The sequence below is a fragment of the Drosophila yakuba genome, chromosome 2R (assembly GCF_016746365.2).
Source record: "Drosophila yakuba strain Tai18E2 chromosome 2R, Prin_Dyak_Tai18E2_2.1, whole genome shotgun sequence".
NCBI lineage: Eukaryota > Metazoa > Arthropoda > Insecta > Diptera > Drosophilidae > Drosophila > Drosophila yakuba.
In genome coordinates this window covers 11,276,007-11,292,086 of record NC_052528.2, presented here as the reverse complement: position 1 = coordinate 11,292,086, position 16,080 = coordinate 11,276,007, and the positions used below count along the sequence as shown (strand labels likewise).

Sequence of the window (16,080 nt, the reverse complement as noted above, 5' to 3'; positions counted from 1 at the left end):
TTAATCTGCCAGACATCGGTGAATGAATAAGCTTTAATTTGCAGCTGCCCCTCGCGTGCGTCGGAATCGCCACTTATGTATATTTATATAAAGTCGTAAACCCGTCCAATTTAGATACCATGGCGATGGCAATGGCAATGGTTCACTTCAGTCCCAGCCGCCTTGGTGCGCCTTAAGACAAAACATTCCCCTGGGTATCAGGGTACCGGGGTATCAAGCGGCACACGGCTTTATCTTTATGGTCTCTAGTACAACGGAAGGCTTCGAGTCGATATGCTCGGGGTGCAGACGTTCAGTTATGCGTTGAATGGGCATTAGAAGGGTTTGACTTGGCTCCCACTACCCGGCAATCTTACCATGGAGGAAAAGACTGATAAAGTAAGTTTTGATTTAAGTGAATGTGGGAGATGGGATTTACAGCGTACTTATCAGGAGAATCCCATCGACACCGAACTGGTCGAGTTCCTTTCGGTGCCGAAAGTAAACGCCCGCAGGAAGCGATTGTCCTGGTACTATGCCCCCTCCTTCCTGCTCCTCTGGCTGGCGCTCTTCTACGCCATTGTGATCCCGCTCTACTACAAACTTCCGGACAGGGTGACCATATCCGAGGAGTCACACAGGCCAGGCGAATTCGTCGCAGAACGGGCACAGCAATATCTGTACACATACGACCGCATTGGACCCAAAGTAACTGGCAGCTATGCGAACGAGGTAACCACGGTGGAGTTTCTCGTAAACGAAGCAGAAAATATCCGTGCAGAGATGCGTAGTGACCTCTACGACCTCGAAGTGGACGTCCAGTCACCAACGGGTGGATACGTCTTCAACGACATGGTTAACATGTACCAGGGCATTCACAATGTGATCGTCAAACTGAGTTCGAAGAGCTCCCAGAGCGAGTCCTACCTTTTGCTCAACAGCCATTTCGACTCAAAGCCAGGAAGCCCAGGTGAGTTCCCTCCTGTTTTAAATTTAAGTACCATGTCCTGATCGAGGTCCCTAGGTTCCGGTGATGATGGCACAATGGTTGTGGTCATGATGGAGGTCCTCCGCCAAATGGCGATATCGCCGATCCCATTCGAGCATCCTATTGTCTTCCTATTCAACGGAGCCGAGGAAAATCCTCTTCAGGCTTCCCACGGGTTTATTACGCAACACAAGTGGGCGGAAAAGTGCAAGTAAGTCGAGAATGCGGCATTTTTTATCTTTCTGCAACGATAATTTACTTTAGGGCCTTTATCAACCTCGAAGTGGGCGGAAGCGGAGGACGTGACCTATTATTCCAGAGCGGTCCGAATAATCCTTGGCTAATGAAGGTGAGTATTATTATTTCTTAGGAAAAAGCAGCTTATGGCAGACTTACCCTATACACTTTATGGCCGAATTTATGGTTGATATGGTTGATAGCTGATATATACTAAACCGTATACTTTATAGTACTATAGGCAGCACGCAAAGCACCCGTTCGCGACCACAATGGCGGAGGAGATCTTTCAGAGTGGGGTTTTACCCTCTGACTCAGACTTTCGAATTTTCCGGGATTATGGTAACATAGCTGGTGAGTAGTTGAGTCACTCATTCTGTATGGGAATTGATAACCACTTGGCATTCCAAAGGTCTGGACATTGCCCAGGTTGAGAACGGATACGTTTACCACACAGCCTTTGACACCTATGAGAACGTACCTGGTCGATCCATCCAGAACTCCGGAAACAATGTCCTTGCTCTGGTGCGTGCTTACAGCAATGCCAGTGAGTTGTATAACACAGAGGTGAGTCTATGCCTATATTAGCACACGAATTTTAATCTAAAATAAGGATTTTGCAGAGTGATGACAACCACGCAGTGTTCTTTGACTTCCTCGGACTCTTCTTCGTGTACTACACAGAGACCACTGGCATTGTCCTGAACTGTGTAATTGGAGTGCTAAGTCTGATTTTGGTTGGGTGCTCCCTCTGGAGGATGTCCCGCCAGTCGGAGAAGGCGTCTCTTCCTCAAATTTCGATTTGGTTCCTCAGTATATTGGGACTGCACGTGGTGGGCTTTCTGCTGTGCATCTGCCTCCCTCTTCTGATGGCGGTTCTATTCGATGCTGGAGATCGATCTCTGACCTACTTCACTAGCACCTGGTTGCTGTTTGGCCTCTACGTGTGTCCCGCAATCATCGGTCTAGTACTCCCGTTGACCCTCTACTTCACCCTGCTGCCCAATGTAAGTATTCTTCTTTTAATATCCATCATACCTGAGCTGACCTATTTTTAATTTACAGGAAAGACTAAGCCACGCTTACCAGCTGCAGCTCAGTTTGCACGCTCACCTGGTAGTCCAGGCTCTGTTGGCAATCATCTTGACCGCCATGGGCCTCCGATCGCAGTACCTGTGCCTTATTTCGATGATCTTCTACGCAGGGGCTCTCCTGATTAACCTAGTAAGCACGCTGCACGATCGTGGTAAGTTATAGTATAGCGATTACTCTGAGTGGTCTTGTGACACTGATTTATATTCCAGGCTACTATTGGGCCCCGATTGTGGTGTTTCTGCAAGTGCTACCGTTTTCGTACTTCTGCTACTTGTTCTACATGTTTCTCGTGATCTTCATTCCGGTGCTGGGAAGGAATGGCTACAGTACAAATCCAGACCTTATCGTTGGCCTACTGTGCGGTGTTTGCGTCTTCTTTGCTCTAGGATATGCGGTTGGTTTTGCCTAAGATATTTGGGTTTTGGATTGTTTCACCTCGATTTATAACTTCAATCCTACAGGCTCAGCTAATTAACATGTTCCGCTGGCCAAAGCTCATACTTCTCGGATTGGGAGTAACGACCTTTATCTTTTGCATGATAGCTGTCTCAGATGTGGGATTCCCCTACCGAGCCAAGACGAATGTAATGCGAGCCAACTGCTTGGTAAGTTACCATATCATAATGATTGCTCAATTTCTAATGGACCACTGGTTAAAGCACACTCGCCGCATCTTCTATGAGCACGATGGTTCCGTGAGTCGCAGTGATTCCGGTTACTACTTCAACTACCAGGATAGGAGGGCATTCGACCCACTCCAGGACTCTGCACTTAACCTGACCGGACTGGAACCGGTAGCCAATAGCTGTGATGATTACGTGATGTGCGGCATTCCATGCTTCTACTACAGCTGGTGCAAGTGGCGCCAGTGGGATGGATGGTTGCCTCGTGAATCGGAGGTGATCTTACCCGGCGAACTTACCCTGGACTTTCTGGGATATACGGTGTTGGAGTCTGGAACAGTCGCTCGTTACCAATTCGAGTTGGCCGGACCGGCCCACATGAATTTGTTCATCCAGCCGGTGGGATCCGCCAAGGTGGATGACTGGTCATTTGTGAGGAAAATGCTAGACGAACCGGAGGAGTTCCAGCCGCCGTACCAGATCTTCCATTCCTATGGCACTGATAACACCTCTTTAAAGTTCTTCATCGATATGGAGAAACCTGATGGTAGTTTTGATACTCCCACTTTGGAACTCGCAGCTGTGGGACACTGGGTCAGCTTCGAGTACGAGAGGGATGCAGAGGCTAAAGATTTTGTGGCCGCCTTCCCCGACTTTGTCCACGTCATGGAATGGCCATCTATATTTAAGCGATATATTTTTTAGGTATTACATAGCAATAGGATTCCACCTACAATTGTACAATATACTCCATCCATCACCTTCCAAAGGGTTCCATTAGTTACAAATTGTTAAATATTTCGGTTAAGATCTTATGTTATGGTATATTGAAGGGTTCGAGAAGTGATTGCATAAAAGCTCCATAAACTTACAACAAATGGGTTTATATTAATGGGGCAGGGAATTTGTGGTATAACATGGGTTAGCGGTTACTCTACTGAAGCTTTAATAGGTTCATTACCTATTAATTGCAGAAAAAATGTAAGCTTTAATTTTTTTTGGCCACATGTATTAATCATTAACCATTGACCACTTCATAATAAATCCTTATCCATTACTCCGCGTGTGCTGATAAAAAAAAACATAAAAATGTTAAGGTCGGAAAATATTGGCTGATAAGGTAATTTTTCACAATTTTATCTTTATAGCCCATATATCTTGGGAGACTTTAATGCATTGCCTTTGCAGACCAAACGTTTAGTTGCTCATGATATTGCAATCAAAGCAGTTCGACTTACCCAAGATATTATCATGAGAGAGGAGATTGATAAAGTGAGTATGAGTGAACTTAGGAACAGGATACTTTTAAGTTAAGTGGCTTTCCTTATGAGCCGGAGAAAGACACCCAAGGCAGGCGAAGATTGTCTTGGTACTATGCCCCTTCCTTTCTGCTCCTCTGGCTGGCCCTCTTCTTTGCCATCGTGATCCCACTGTACAACAGACTTCCGGAAAGGGTGACCATCGCAGATGAACCCTCTAGGCGAGGAGAGTTCGTGGCGGGAAGGGCGGAACAGCAGCTGCATGACTATGAGCGAATTGGACCCAAAGTTGTGGGCAGTCGAGCGAATGAGGTGGAAACGGTTGAGTTTCTCTTGGGCGAAGTGGAAAAGATTAAAATGGAGTTGCGCAGCGATCTCTATGATCTGGAGGTGGACGTCCAGTTGCCCTCCGGTGGATTTTTGATCGCCGGTATGTGGAACATGTACCAAGGCATCCAGAACGTCATCGTTAAGTTGAGTACAAAGGAGTCGCAAAGTGACTCTTACTTGCTGATCAACAGCCATTTCGACTCAAAGCCAGGGAGCCCAGGTGAGTATGAGCAGTGCAAGTTCCATATAGAGACACTATGTTCCGTGTAACTAGGGTCTGGCGATGATGGCACCATGGTTGTGGTGATGTTGGAGGTCTTACGACAAATGGCCACATCCGAAACACCATTTCAACACGGAATTATCTTTCTGTTCAACGGCGCCGAGGAAAACGCCCTTCAGGGAGCCCACGGCTTTATTACGCAACACAAATGGGCCCCGAATTGTCGGTAAGTCAAATTTTGGCGTAATTTCCAATCAATGTAGTTATAAATAATTCTTCAAGAGCCCTTATAAACCTTGAGTCCGGCGGCAGTGGTGGGCGTGATCTCTTATTCCAGAGTGGACCCAATACTCCTTGGCTGATGAAGGTAATGTCATAGTAGCACATAAACTTATTATAATTCCTAATACCAAGCATCTATTGAATATATAGTACTACAGGGAGCATGCGAGACATCCTTTTGCCACTACACTAGCCGAAGAAACGTGGCAGGCTGGAATTATACCATCTGACACGGATTTCCGAATTTTTCGGGACTTCGGAAGCGTGCCTGGTAGGCTTCTACTGCAATAAACTAAACTATAAATGACGTACTAATAGTAATGTTAAAACTAACAGGCTTGGACATCGCGCAGGCTAACAACGGATATGTATACCACACTGCATTCGACACCTTCAAAGTAATTCCAGGACGCTCCATACAGAACACTGGGAACAACATTCTTGCACTTGCGAGGGCTTTCGCGAATGCCAGTGAATTGAGCGAGCCAGAGGTAACAATTGGTATATACTTATTTCATAAAAATCATTTTAACCAATCACCAAATCATTTTCAGAACACTGATGACAGCCATGCCGTTTTCTTTGACTTCCTCGGACTGTTTTTTGTGTACTACACGGAGTCCACTGGTATTATACTGAACTCCGTGATTGGAGTGCTAAGTCTGGTTTTGGTTGGGTGCTCCCTCTGGAGGATGTCCCGCCAGTCGGAGAAGATGTCGCTTGCCCAGATTTCGATCCGGTTCCTTATAATCCTGGTACTGCACTTGGTGGGACTTTTGTTGTGCATTTGCCTCCCTCTTCTGATGGCCGTTCTATTCGATGCTGGGGCCCGATCTCTGACCTACTTCACTAGCAACTGGTTGGTTTTTGGCCTCTACGTGTGTCCCGCAATCATCGGTCTAGTACTCCCGTTGACCCTCTACTTCACCCTGCTGCCCAGCGTAACACAATTTGTGGGACATCTGATATGCATGCCATAGCTTATTCGATCAATTTTAGGATAAACTGAGCCACCCATATCTCATCCAAATGAGTTTGCACGCGGAGTTCGTGGTTTTGGCCTTGCTAATTCTTATTTTGACGGCATTGGGTACTCGTTCCCAATATTTGTGCCTCATATCATTGATCTTTTATGGAGGTGCCGTGTTGATAAATCTGATAAGTACATTGCATGACCGCGGTAAGAGATATGGTAATGATTAGTCAAAAAACTGGTTTTAACTTGTTAAATACACTTTAGGCTACTATTGGTCCATTACTGTGGTATCTCTTCAGGTGATCCCATTTTGCTACTTTTCCTATCTGTTTTACATGTTGCTCGTGGTATTTTTTCCGATCACTGGAAGAAACGGAATAAGCTCAAATCCGGATCTGATTATAGCTGTCTTGTGTGGCATTTGCACGTACTTTGCAATGGGATTTGTAGTAAGTGTTGTTGCTGTAAGTGAGGCACATTTTTCTTTTAACAATGCAACTCTAGGCTCAATTCATCAATGTGTTCCGCTGGCCAAAGCTCATTCTCCTTGGCTTGGGAGTGGTGTCCTTTATTTTTTGCATGATTGCTGTTTCGGAGGTGGGATTTCCTTATCGGGCTAAGACCAATGTCATGCGAGTCAATTTCATGGTAACATGTTTTCTAAAAGCCTCATAATGATATTAAGATAACCTTTTATTTTCAAGCAAACCAAACGCATATTTTACGACTACGAAGGCGCCGAGACGCACAGTGATTCTGGATATTACTTCGTATACCAGGATCGACGTGGTCTAACTCCGCTAGAGGACTCCCATGTCAACCTGACTGGACTAACTTCAATGGAGCCCGATTGCGATAAGTACATCATGTGTGGCGCTCCTTGCTTCAACTCTTGTGGGGGACGAAGAAGGGCTGGTTGGCTGCCCCGAGCTGTGGACATACCCGGTGACATAACCTTGCAGCTATTGGAGAAATCGGTACTGCCGGACGGCAACACCACTCGACTTGAGTTGGAGCTCACTGGACCGCCCCAAATGAACGTGTTCATCCAGCCAGTGGGAGTTGCTAGGGTCACGGATTGGTCCTTCGAGCGAAAGTTATTAGAGGATACGTACCAACCACCTTACTTTGTGTATATTTCGTATGGAATAGACGACAGTCCTCTGAAGTTCTTTATTGAATTGACGGTGCGTTATCATTTCCGAAGTGAATATTTCTAAAACCTCTATTTTCACAGAATTCCGATGGTGATCTTAGTGGTCCTATCATCGAACTAGGAGTTGTTGGGCATTTTGTCAGCTACGAATTTGAAAGGGATGCACAGGCTCGGGAATTTTTGGCCGAGTTACCTGACTTCGTTCACGCAATGGAATGGCCCTCGCTTTTTAAAGGATATATATTTTAGAAAATTTCAATCAAATTTTAATAAAGTGTACATTTCCAGCGTATTGATTATTAAATCTTAATTTTCAGTTGTCCATTAAACTGTAAGTAGGTGTAGGTGGAATATGTCTCAAGGCTCTAGACATTTCTAAAGCTTTTTACGAATTAAGTATATTTCTTTATCCATAACCTTTCCAAAAATACGTGCTTTTTATTGGTAGGACGGCTAAAACTTTTACTGATTGTATATCTAATCTTGATACGTTCTTTTATCGTTTTTGATTTAGGACTTATAAAATTAATGCAAAATTGATTGTGTTATTTTACTATCCCTATATAGCAATAACTTTTAAATTCACGAGTCTTCAGTTGCTATAAAAATTTGTATATTGCTATCATTGGAAAATGCTTGAAGGGCAAAATTAGGTTGAGATTCTACCATTGAACCATAAAAACTATCCTTGATTTGCTGATTGGAAAGCTTTCAATTTCGTTACTATAGATAAGCTCTATGTGGTAAAGTTTTGCTATGATGTAAAGCAAAGTTATAGGTATTAATATTATTACGGACCTATATTCTCGATGCACATCTCTAGGGAGCACTTTTCAGATGCCGCGGTATAAAACTAAATCGCTTTATGAAGATTGCAGAAGACTTTGACTCCAGGAAGACTATAAAATTGGTTAAACAGTCTACCATAAATATACTGGGTCTTGTGGGCTGCAAGTTGGATATCAATCCCAAAGCAGCCTTAAAATGGTTTAAATTTGATAAGCACGGGAGAGGTTTGCTCAGTCGCGCGCGGTTCTTCGTTGTGATTTGATGCTGATAAACGCGGTGCGCCGGCGATATGGAGCAGCACAATGGAGGTTTCGAAGAGGATAAGCTTTCGGAGCACTCCGAACAATCGTATGCTGAGAACAAAAAGAATACCCTCGAATTGGTTACTGAAAGGATAGATCCTGAAGAGGGTTGCAGCAATGTTACTCTGCTCGAATTGAAGCAGAAACCAGACAGATTCTCAAAGCAACTGGAGTGGTACTACTCACCCGCATACTTGCTCTTCTGGGTGGGACTATTCTTCGCAGTGTGCTATCCACTGTTTAACTACCTGCCCACTGGAGTCAAGATAGAGGAGGAGGCCAACCTACCGGGCACCTTTGTGGCCCAGCGTGCGGAGAGCATACTGATCCAGCTGGATCTCATGGGTCCCAAGATTGCAGGGGATTACGTGACGGAGGTGGAAATGGTTGAGTTTTTGCTGGGCGAGATATCCAAGGTGCGGGAGGAGATGAGGAACGATCTCTATGAAATGGAGGTGGATGTACAGCGCTCCAGTGGATCTTTCCTGCACTGGCAAATGGTTAACATGTACCAGGGCATTCAAAACGTGGTGGTAAAACTGAGTTCCAAGAGTTCCAACAGCACCTCCTACCTATTGGTCAACAGTCATTACGACTCGAAGCCTAGCAGTGTGGGTAAGCAATCCAAGTCATCTTCCAAGTGATAAGGATTTAATGTTATGTTCTCTGTAGGAACTGGGGATGCTGAGGTCATGATTGTGACCATGCTGGAGACACTCCGCTTGATGGCCACGTCCGAGGAGCCTTTTCTGCACCCAATAGTGTTTCTGTTCAATGGCGCTGAGGAACAGCCCTTCCATGGATCCCATTCGTTTATATCCAACCATCGATGGTCAGCGAACTGCAAGTGAGTGGATTATTATTGGGCCTTCCATGGCAACTGATAATGTGGCAATTCCAAATCAGGGCGTTAGTCAACCTGGACTCGGCCGGAGCTGGCGGTCGCGAAATTCTATTCCAGGGGGGTCCCAACCATCCCTGGCTAATGAAGGCAAGTCTAAATCGCGCATTCCACTTCAGTTTTATCTTAACGACCGAGCCATAAAGCCATGAAAGCGCATTTACGGGCGCGCCTATCTTATCGTCATTTACGATCCGATATCCAATAAAAATCGCTTTCTTTTTCACTTTAGCAATACAAAAAGAGTGCCAAGCATCCCTTTGCCACGACAATGGCCGAGGAAATCTTCCAGGCTAATCTGATACCCTCCGACACAGATTTCCGTATCTTCCGAGATTTTGGACCGGTGCCAGGTGCGATCCTATATAATTGTGCACATTCAACCAGGTTATTCACCTGTATGTCTGTATATCTCGATCCAGGTCTAGACATGGCTGGTTGCTATAATGGTTTCGTATATCACACCAAGTTCGATCGCTTGAAGGTTATTTCCCGAGGTGCTCTGCAAAACACTGGCGATAATGTGCTCTCCTTGGTCCGCAGTATTTCCAATGCCGAGGAAATGTACGATACAGAGGTGAGAAACGGAAATTATTTGAGAGTCTTGGCACCTTATACATTCACTCACTCTTTGCCTACAGGCTCACTCCAAGGGTCACTCCGTTTTCTTCGACTATCTGGGTCTGTTCTTCGTTTACTATACCGAGTCTACGGGCACAGCCCTCAACATCTCGTTCTCATTGGGCGCCATTCTGGTTATATGCCTCTCCTTGTGGCGCATGGCTAGGGTTACGGATAGGAGTGTGGGCACCTACGCCCGCGCCTTCGGGATGCAGTTCCTCCTCGCCATTCTGGGATTCCTGCTGGCCCTCGGACTTCCATTGCTGATGTCTGTGTTCTACGATGCCGGCGATCGCACGATGACCTACTTCAGCAACAGCTGGTTGCTCATTGGCCTCTTCATCTGCCCCTCGATTATTGGTCTAGTCTTGCCCCCGACTCTCTACTTGTCCCTGAGACCCAGCGTAGGTGGCCGGTGCTTTATACACTAGGTTACAGATGATTACCTGCTCTTTCCTCTTAGGAGAAGATTCCACACACCTACCACCTGCAAATCGTTGGACATGCCTACTGTGTTTTCATGGCTGTGCTTTGCATTATACTAACCGTTGTTGGCATTCGCACTGCATATCTCTTCATGATGTGTGTATTCTTCTACTTGGGAGCTCTGATCATCAACCTAGCCACCCGACTTCATGATAAAGGTAAGGTCGGAATGAGATAAAAGTTTTAATGACTTCTGTTCGTTTCATTTAGGCTATCTTTGGTCTCTGGTGCTCTGTGCTTGCCAGATACTTCCCTATCTGTACTTCACCTATTTGTTCCATGCTCTTCTGGTTCTCACCATTCCGATGACGAGCCGCAAGGGCATGGAGACTAATCCCGATTTGTTGATCGCTTTGGAGTGCGCCCTGGGCTCTATTCTGGCAATGGTGTTTCTGGTAGGGAACTACCATATTGTATGAGAGGACATTATGTGACATACACATCATTTTAGGCTCCTCTGCTGAATCTTTTCCGGCGTCCAAAGAGCATGGTTGGAGGATTGGCACTAGTAATGTTTATTTTCTGCATGATTTCTGTTTCGGATGTGGGCTTTCCATATCGCCCTAAAACAAACGTGATGCGTATCCACTTTTTGGTGAGTCAAATGGAAGAGGAGATCAAAGGCTTCCTTATAATAGTTGGCTTTCGTGCATTTTTAGGAGGTACATCGCAAGTTTTACGAGTACGACGGTTCCATCAGCTTGGAGGACAGTGGTTACTACTTCGACTTGCAGGACAGGCGATTGGAGTACCCCTTGCTGGATAAGATCAATCTCACTGGAATTACCCGCGTTGATGACTATTGCAAAACTGAGATGTATTGCGGCTTGCCGTGCTTTAACCACCGTTGGTGTAGCACCGTGAAGGACGCCCGTTGGTTACCTAGGGAAGAGCCCGTTGATTTGCCTGGTACTCCGGTCTTGCAGTTCCTGAACAAGACTGTGTTGGGAACTGCATCTGATCCAAGGGTTCGATACAACTTCGTCGTGTCATCAGGGCCACCAAGGATGAGCTTCTTCGTGCAGCCGCGGGATGGAGTGAGGATGCTGAGCTGGTCATTCCTCAGGGGAATGCTGGACAATCCATCGGTATACAAGCCGCCATATCACATATTTTTCGGTTACGGCAGCGACAACTCGCCGGTGGAATTCTATTTCGAAATGACGGTCAGTAGCAATATGATAAGTTTTAATTAATATACAATATATTGTAATTTGTACTTTTGTATTGCAGAAGGACGACGGCAACTTTGACGGGCCTGTGTTGGAGCTGGGTATCTCTGGGCACTACATGAGCCATCTAAGTAAACGCGATGCGACGACCCAAAAATTCATTGAGGATCTGCCGGACTTTGCCCATCCCATGGAGTGGCCAAGTTCCTATGAAAGATATATATTCTGAGATCTAGCTTACATTGTATACAAATTTGTTAAATCAAATCAATGGAGAATGTATTTGGTTTATTTCTGAGTGCATATCTTATTTACTGAGCAAAGTTATGAACTGTTATAAAAAGTTATGGAATGATATAAAAATGGTTACGATAAAAAATAAACCTGTTACTAACTACCTAGTTTAATTGAAAAGCGAAATTCGACCAAGTCACGTTTATGATATTGACATGAGTAATCACATATTCTTTTCCTTTGTGGACGGAATGTTATACCAAAATATTAGGATGTCCACCGCAGAAGTCCTTTATTTTTAATTGGTGTTTTTTTTTGGGGCAACGAAGGTGCGGTATTCGAATGGCTTCTATAAACCTTTCAAACTGATTGAAAGGGGCGGGAATTGGAGCCCTAGCTTTTGGCACTGCCGACCAGATGCGACACAATAAAGGAATAAATCCGCAATAGTCAACAAGTGCGATTACAATATGGGGCAAAGTGAGCGGTTATGATTTTGGTTTGGTTTGGCTTGGTTTGCTTTGGGTAATCACGTCGTTAGCCCATCGAGGGCCTCACAAGACCGACCGGTGGGTTTCGAATTTATCGATGGCATAGCCGAAAGTAGTGTTAGGTATGTACGCATGCTGATACGAAAGCGTGAATAACACGCGCCATTACGCCATAAATATCGAATATCTTTATACTATGCTGAAGATATCAACCATATCGCACCATAAACCCGAGCCACAACTTTAAATTGCGGATGGAGATGTCCGGCGAGTTAGTCGTGCGTCGGGAGTCGTGGAAGGTGCTCTTGCTTGGACGGTTCTCGAATCTCTCGAACGTAGAAAATGGGAGCCACTAGGAATGGCAAGGTGTGTGACTTCAGACTGACTTATCTGTTAAGATAAACTAAAGACTTCATTTACAATATTCCCTATCGACAGCAGTCCCTTTCGGGGTCTGCCAACCTGATAATCGAGGTCGACGAGGACAAGATCCGTTGCAAGCAGTATTCCTGGTACTTTGCCCCCGCCTACCTTCTGTTCTGGGTGGGGCTCTTCTTCGCCGTCATCTATCCACTTTTCCAAGCGTTGCCCACCGGAATCAAGATCTCCGAGGAGGCGGACAAACCGGGACGATTTGTGGCCGAGAGAGCACAGGAAATATTGCTGAAAATTAGTCAAATGGGACCCCGTGTGGTGGGTGATGTTGATAATGAAGTCACCGTTGTGAATTTACTGCTCGACGAAATCGAAAAAGTGCGCCAGGTAATGCGTGACGATATTTATCAAATGGAGGTGGAGGTGCAACGGGCATCCGGTTCCTACTTGATTAAAGGCCTAACGAATCACTATCAAGGTGTGCAGAATGTAATCGTTAGGCTGAGTACCAAGAGTTCCAACAGCACCTCCTACCTTCTGGTCAACAGTCACTACGACACCAAGCCGGGGTCACCAGGTGAGTCTCATGGAGGACTGCAATTCGGATATGCCTTCAATACCAATTACCCACAGGTGCCGGAGATGACGCTGCCATGGTTGTGGTGATGCTAGAGGTATTGCGACTGGTCGCCATTTCAGGGGATCCCTTTCTGCATCCGATTATATTCCTCTTCAATGGTGCCGAAGAGCAGCCAATGCAGGGCTCACATGGCTTCATCACTCAGCACAGATGGGCTGCCAACTGCAAGTGAGTTTGAATCCCAGGCGGAGGTCAAAAGAATCTCTAATCTGCTTTCCGTTCAGGGCCCTGCTGAACTTGGACTCCGCTGGTGCTGGTGGGCGTGATCTGCTGTTCCAGGGCGGTCCCAATCATCCCTGGCTAATGGAGGTAAGATCCTCTGTTTGGGCAACAGAAAACACCCCGAAAGTCGGCAACGCCTTCGGTGATTCATCTGTTTGGCAATGCGTTGATCGCATTTTCGATATGGGCTATATCACCCGTCTGGCTGCTGATCAATTAATCTAATCTTTCGCCTTATCTCAGCATTACAGAAACAGCGCCCCGCACCCGTTCGCCACCACAACGGCCGAGGAGATGTTCGAGGCTGGTATCATACCATCGGATACCGATTTCCGAATATTTCGGGACTTTGGAGTTGTGCCAGGTGCGAGTCTCCGGGGGGAATTATGCTCTTTGACCACTTTACTTAGAAGCTTTTTCCTTTTAGGCTTGGATATGGCTGGCGTGTACAATGGATTCGTCTATCACACGAAATTCGATCGCTACACGGTGATAAGTCGGGACTCACTGCAGAATTCCGGCGACAACTTACTGGCTCTGGTTAGGAGTATCTCAAATGCTGAGGAAATGTACGACACAGAGGTGGGTTTCCCCCTTTCGAGTGGTTTTCGTACATTTTTCATAGTAACTATTCAACAGGCTTACGCTGCCGGACATGCAGTATTCTTCGACTTTATTGGGCTGTTCTTTGTCCATTACCAGGAGTCGACTAGTTTGGCCCTGAATCTCTCCTTCTCCTTCGGTGCCATTTTCCTGGTCTGCCTCTCATTGTGGAAAATGTCCCGGGTAACTGGCCAGAGTATGGGCACCTATGCCGGAGTCTTCGGACTCCTATTCCTTCTAGCCCTTGCTGGTGTGCTGCTCGCCGTGGCCTTTCCCCTGCTGATGGCCACCTTCTATGATTGGGGAAATAGAACGTTAACCTATTACAGCAACAGTTGGCTGGTCATTGGCCTGTACATTTGCCCATCGGTCATTGGCCTTGTCCTGCCAATGACTCTCTATTTGTCGCATAAGAAGTGTGTAAGTAATGCAATATTACACGTTAATGAAGTTAGTTTTTTATATTAAGCTATCCTCTGCAGAATAAGATCCCTCACACTTACTACATGCATATTGTGGGGCACGCAAACTGCGTCCTTTTAGCCATCTTATGTTTAGGCACAACGGCTCTTAAGTACCGCAGTGCTTATCTATTCCTGATCTCACTCATTTTCTACGTTGCTGCCCTAATTATTAATCTATTGACCCGCCTCCACTGTCGCGGTAAGTTATCTTTATATTCGTGGGAACTTCTAATGACTTATGCCATTTTTATAGGCTATCTGTGGTCCCTGGTGCTGATTGTTTTCCAGATAGTACCCTTCATTTACCATGCCTACTTGTTCCACATGTTTATACTTATTCTTATCCCGATGGCTGGTCGCTTTGGAGTCTCCACCAATCCGGATTTACTAATAAGCGCACTTTGTGCTTTTGGCACCATTCTGGCGTTATCCTTTGCTGTAAGATAGTTTCTCACATTTATTTACTAGTTTACTCAATCAGCCCCACACAGGCTCCCCTGATCAATGTCTTTCGTCGACCCAACTGCATGCTGGGCGGGTTGGCACTGGTCATGTTTATATTCAGCATGATTACCGTCTCGGATGTTGGATTCCCCTACCGCCCCAAAACGAATGTCATGCGTGCCGACTTCATGGTGAGTATGCCACTAATAAGCATCATTATACGGATTACTATGATGACTAAGAATGATTCTTTGTCGGAGCAGCAAGTACATCGCAAATTCTTTGAGTACAATGGTTCCATCAGCCTCGAGGATTCCGGCTACTACTTCCACCTGGGGGATCGAAACATCGAGGCCCCCCTTCGGGATCACATGAATCTGACCAACCTGGTACGCCTGGGCGAGGATTGCGACTCCGAGTTGATGTGCGGGATTCCCTGCTACCGGTATTGTAGTGCCCGCAAACATGCACTTTGGCTTGCTCGAGAAGAGCCCGTAGAGCTGCCGTATCCTACGGTTTTGGACTTCCTTAGCAAGACAGTTCTGTCCGGTGGCTATCAGGTGCGTTATGAGTTCCGGGTGACTGGTCCCCCGAATATGGGACTGTTCTTCAAGCCACTGGACGGTGTAAAGCTGCTTCGATGGACGTTTGCGCCCGCAATGTTGGATAATCCAGCCACTTACAGGCCTCCTCTGGAGGTCATGTTAACATACGGCATTGATAACACTCCCATCGAATTCTTCGTGGAACTTTCAGTGCGTATTTAAAGGGTCGTTCTGCTAACCATACTAATCACCTGTTTTGCAGAAGGACAATGGAAACTTCGATGAGCCCGTCTTCGAAATGGGCGTGTCTGGACACTATGTCAGTCCACATGACAAGCGGGACGCGCTGAGCCAGCAGTTCCTGGCCACAGTTCCGGACTTTGCCTTCTCGATGGAGTGGCCCAGTAGCTACGAACGGCATATATTCTAGGATAGTTAGCTTATAAGAATACAAAGTCATTGACACTCCCAAAACGAAGACTTTTTTTGGAAATGGAAGGGGATCAAACATTGGATGCATTTCACAATGGGCTGCTCAACAAACATTGGTGGGGGAAGAGCAAGCAATGTAGCAAACGGTAACGGTGCCATTTGTGCAAACATTACAGGGCATAGCGACTACAGTCAAAGTGTGGATATAAAT

The 16,080-nt window shown here is 46.0% G+C and overlaps 4 protein-coding genes across 5 annotated transcripts; all 4 read left to right on the top strand.

Moving 5' to 3' along the window:
- Positions 1–274: 274 nt before the first annotated feature.
- On the top strand, positions 275–3,793 carry LOC6530132 (endoplasmic reticulum metallopeptidase 1). Its single transcript, XM_002091042.4, has 11 exons — positions 275–378; positions 433–949; positions 1,004–1,178; positions 1,232–1,316; positions 1,438–1,558; positions 1,617–1,771; positions 1,828–2,211; positions 2,270–2,450; positions 2,509–2,693; positions 2,761–2,904; positions 2,959–3,793. The coding sequence occupies exons 1-11, from the start codon at positions 358–360 to the stop codon at positions 3,625–3,627; spliced, it is 2,637 nt and encodes an 878-aa protein (XP_002091078.1). The 5' UTR covers positions 275–357; the 3' UTR covers positions 3,628–3,793.
- A 338-nt stretch (positions 3,794–4,131) lies between these two features.
- LOC6530131 (endoplasmic reticulum metallopeptidase 1) lies at positions 4,132–7,432 on the top strand. The gene is made up of 12 exons (XM_002091041.3): positions 4,132–4,194; positions 4,254–4,731; positions 4,786–4,960; positions 5,017–5,101; positions 5,167–5,287; positions 5,353–5,507; positions 5,571–5,957; positions 6,016–6,196; positions 6,257–6,441; positions 6,497–6,640; positions 6,697–7,179; positions 7,230–7,432. Exons 1-12 carry the CDS (start codon positions 4,174–4,176, stop codon positions 7,395–7,397), a joined length of 2,583 nt encoding a protein of 860 aa, XP_002091077.2. The 5' UTR covers positions 4,132–4,173; the 3' UTR covers positions 7,398–7,432.
- A 730-nt stretch (positions 7,433–8,162) lies between these two features.
- On the top strand, positions 8,163–11,802 carry LOC6530130 (endoplasmic reticulum metallopeptidase 1). Its single transcript, XM_002091040.4, has 11 exons — positions 8,163–8,854; positions 8,912–9,086; positions 9,146–9,230; positions 9,373–9,493; positions 9,563–9,717; positions 9,782–10,165; positions 10,225–10,405; positions 10,458–10,642; positions 10,699–10,842; positions 10,907–11,413; positions 11,481–11,802. The coding sequence occupies exons 1-11, from the start codon at positions 8,227–8,229 to the stop codon at positions 11,646–11,648; spliced, it is 2,733 nt and encodes a 910-aa protein (XP_002091076.1). The 5' UTR covers positions 8,163–8,226; the 3' UTR covers positions 11,649–11,802.
- A 624-nt stretch (positions 11,803–12,426) lies between these two features.
- On the top strand, positions 12,427–15,911 carry LOC6530129 (endoplasmic reticulum metallopeptidase 1). Of its 2 annotated transcripts, none has more exons than XM_015196505.3 (12): positions 12,427–12,510; positions 12,586–13,096; positions 13,153–13,327; positions 13,384–13,468; positions 13,625–13,745; positions 13,809–13,963; positions 14,021–14,404; positions 14,467–14,647; positions 14,702–14,886; positions 14,940–15,083; positions 15,156–15,647; positions 15,700–15,911. In XM_015196505.3, exons 1-12 carry the CDS (start codon positions 12,487–12,489, stop codon positions 15,865–15,867), a joined length of 2,625 nt encoding a protein of 874 aa, XP_015051991.1. In that variant the 5' UTR covers positions 12,427–12,486; the 3' UTR covers positions 15,868–15,911. The 2 variants fall into 2 exon arrangements, with proteins under 2 accessions (XP_015051991.1, XP_002091075.1); XM_002091039.3 differs by having other exon boundaries at positions 12,583–13,096.
- The last annotated feature ends 169 nt before the right edge of the window (positions 15,912–16,080 follow it).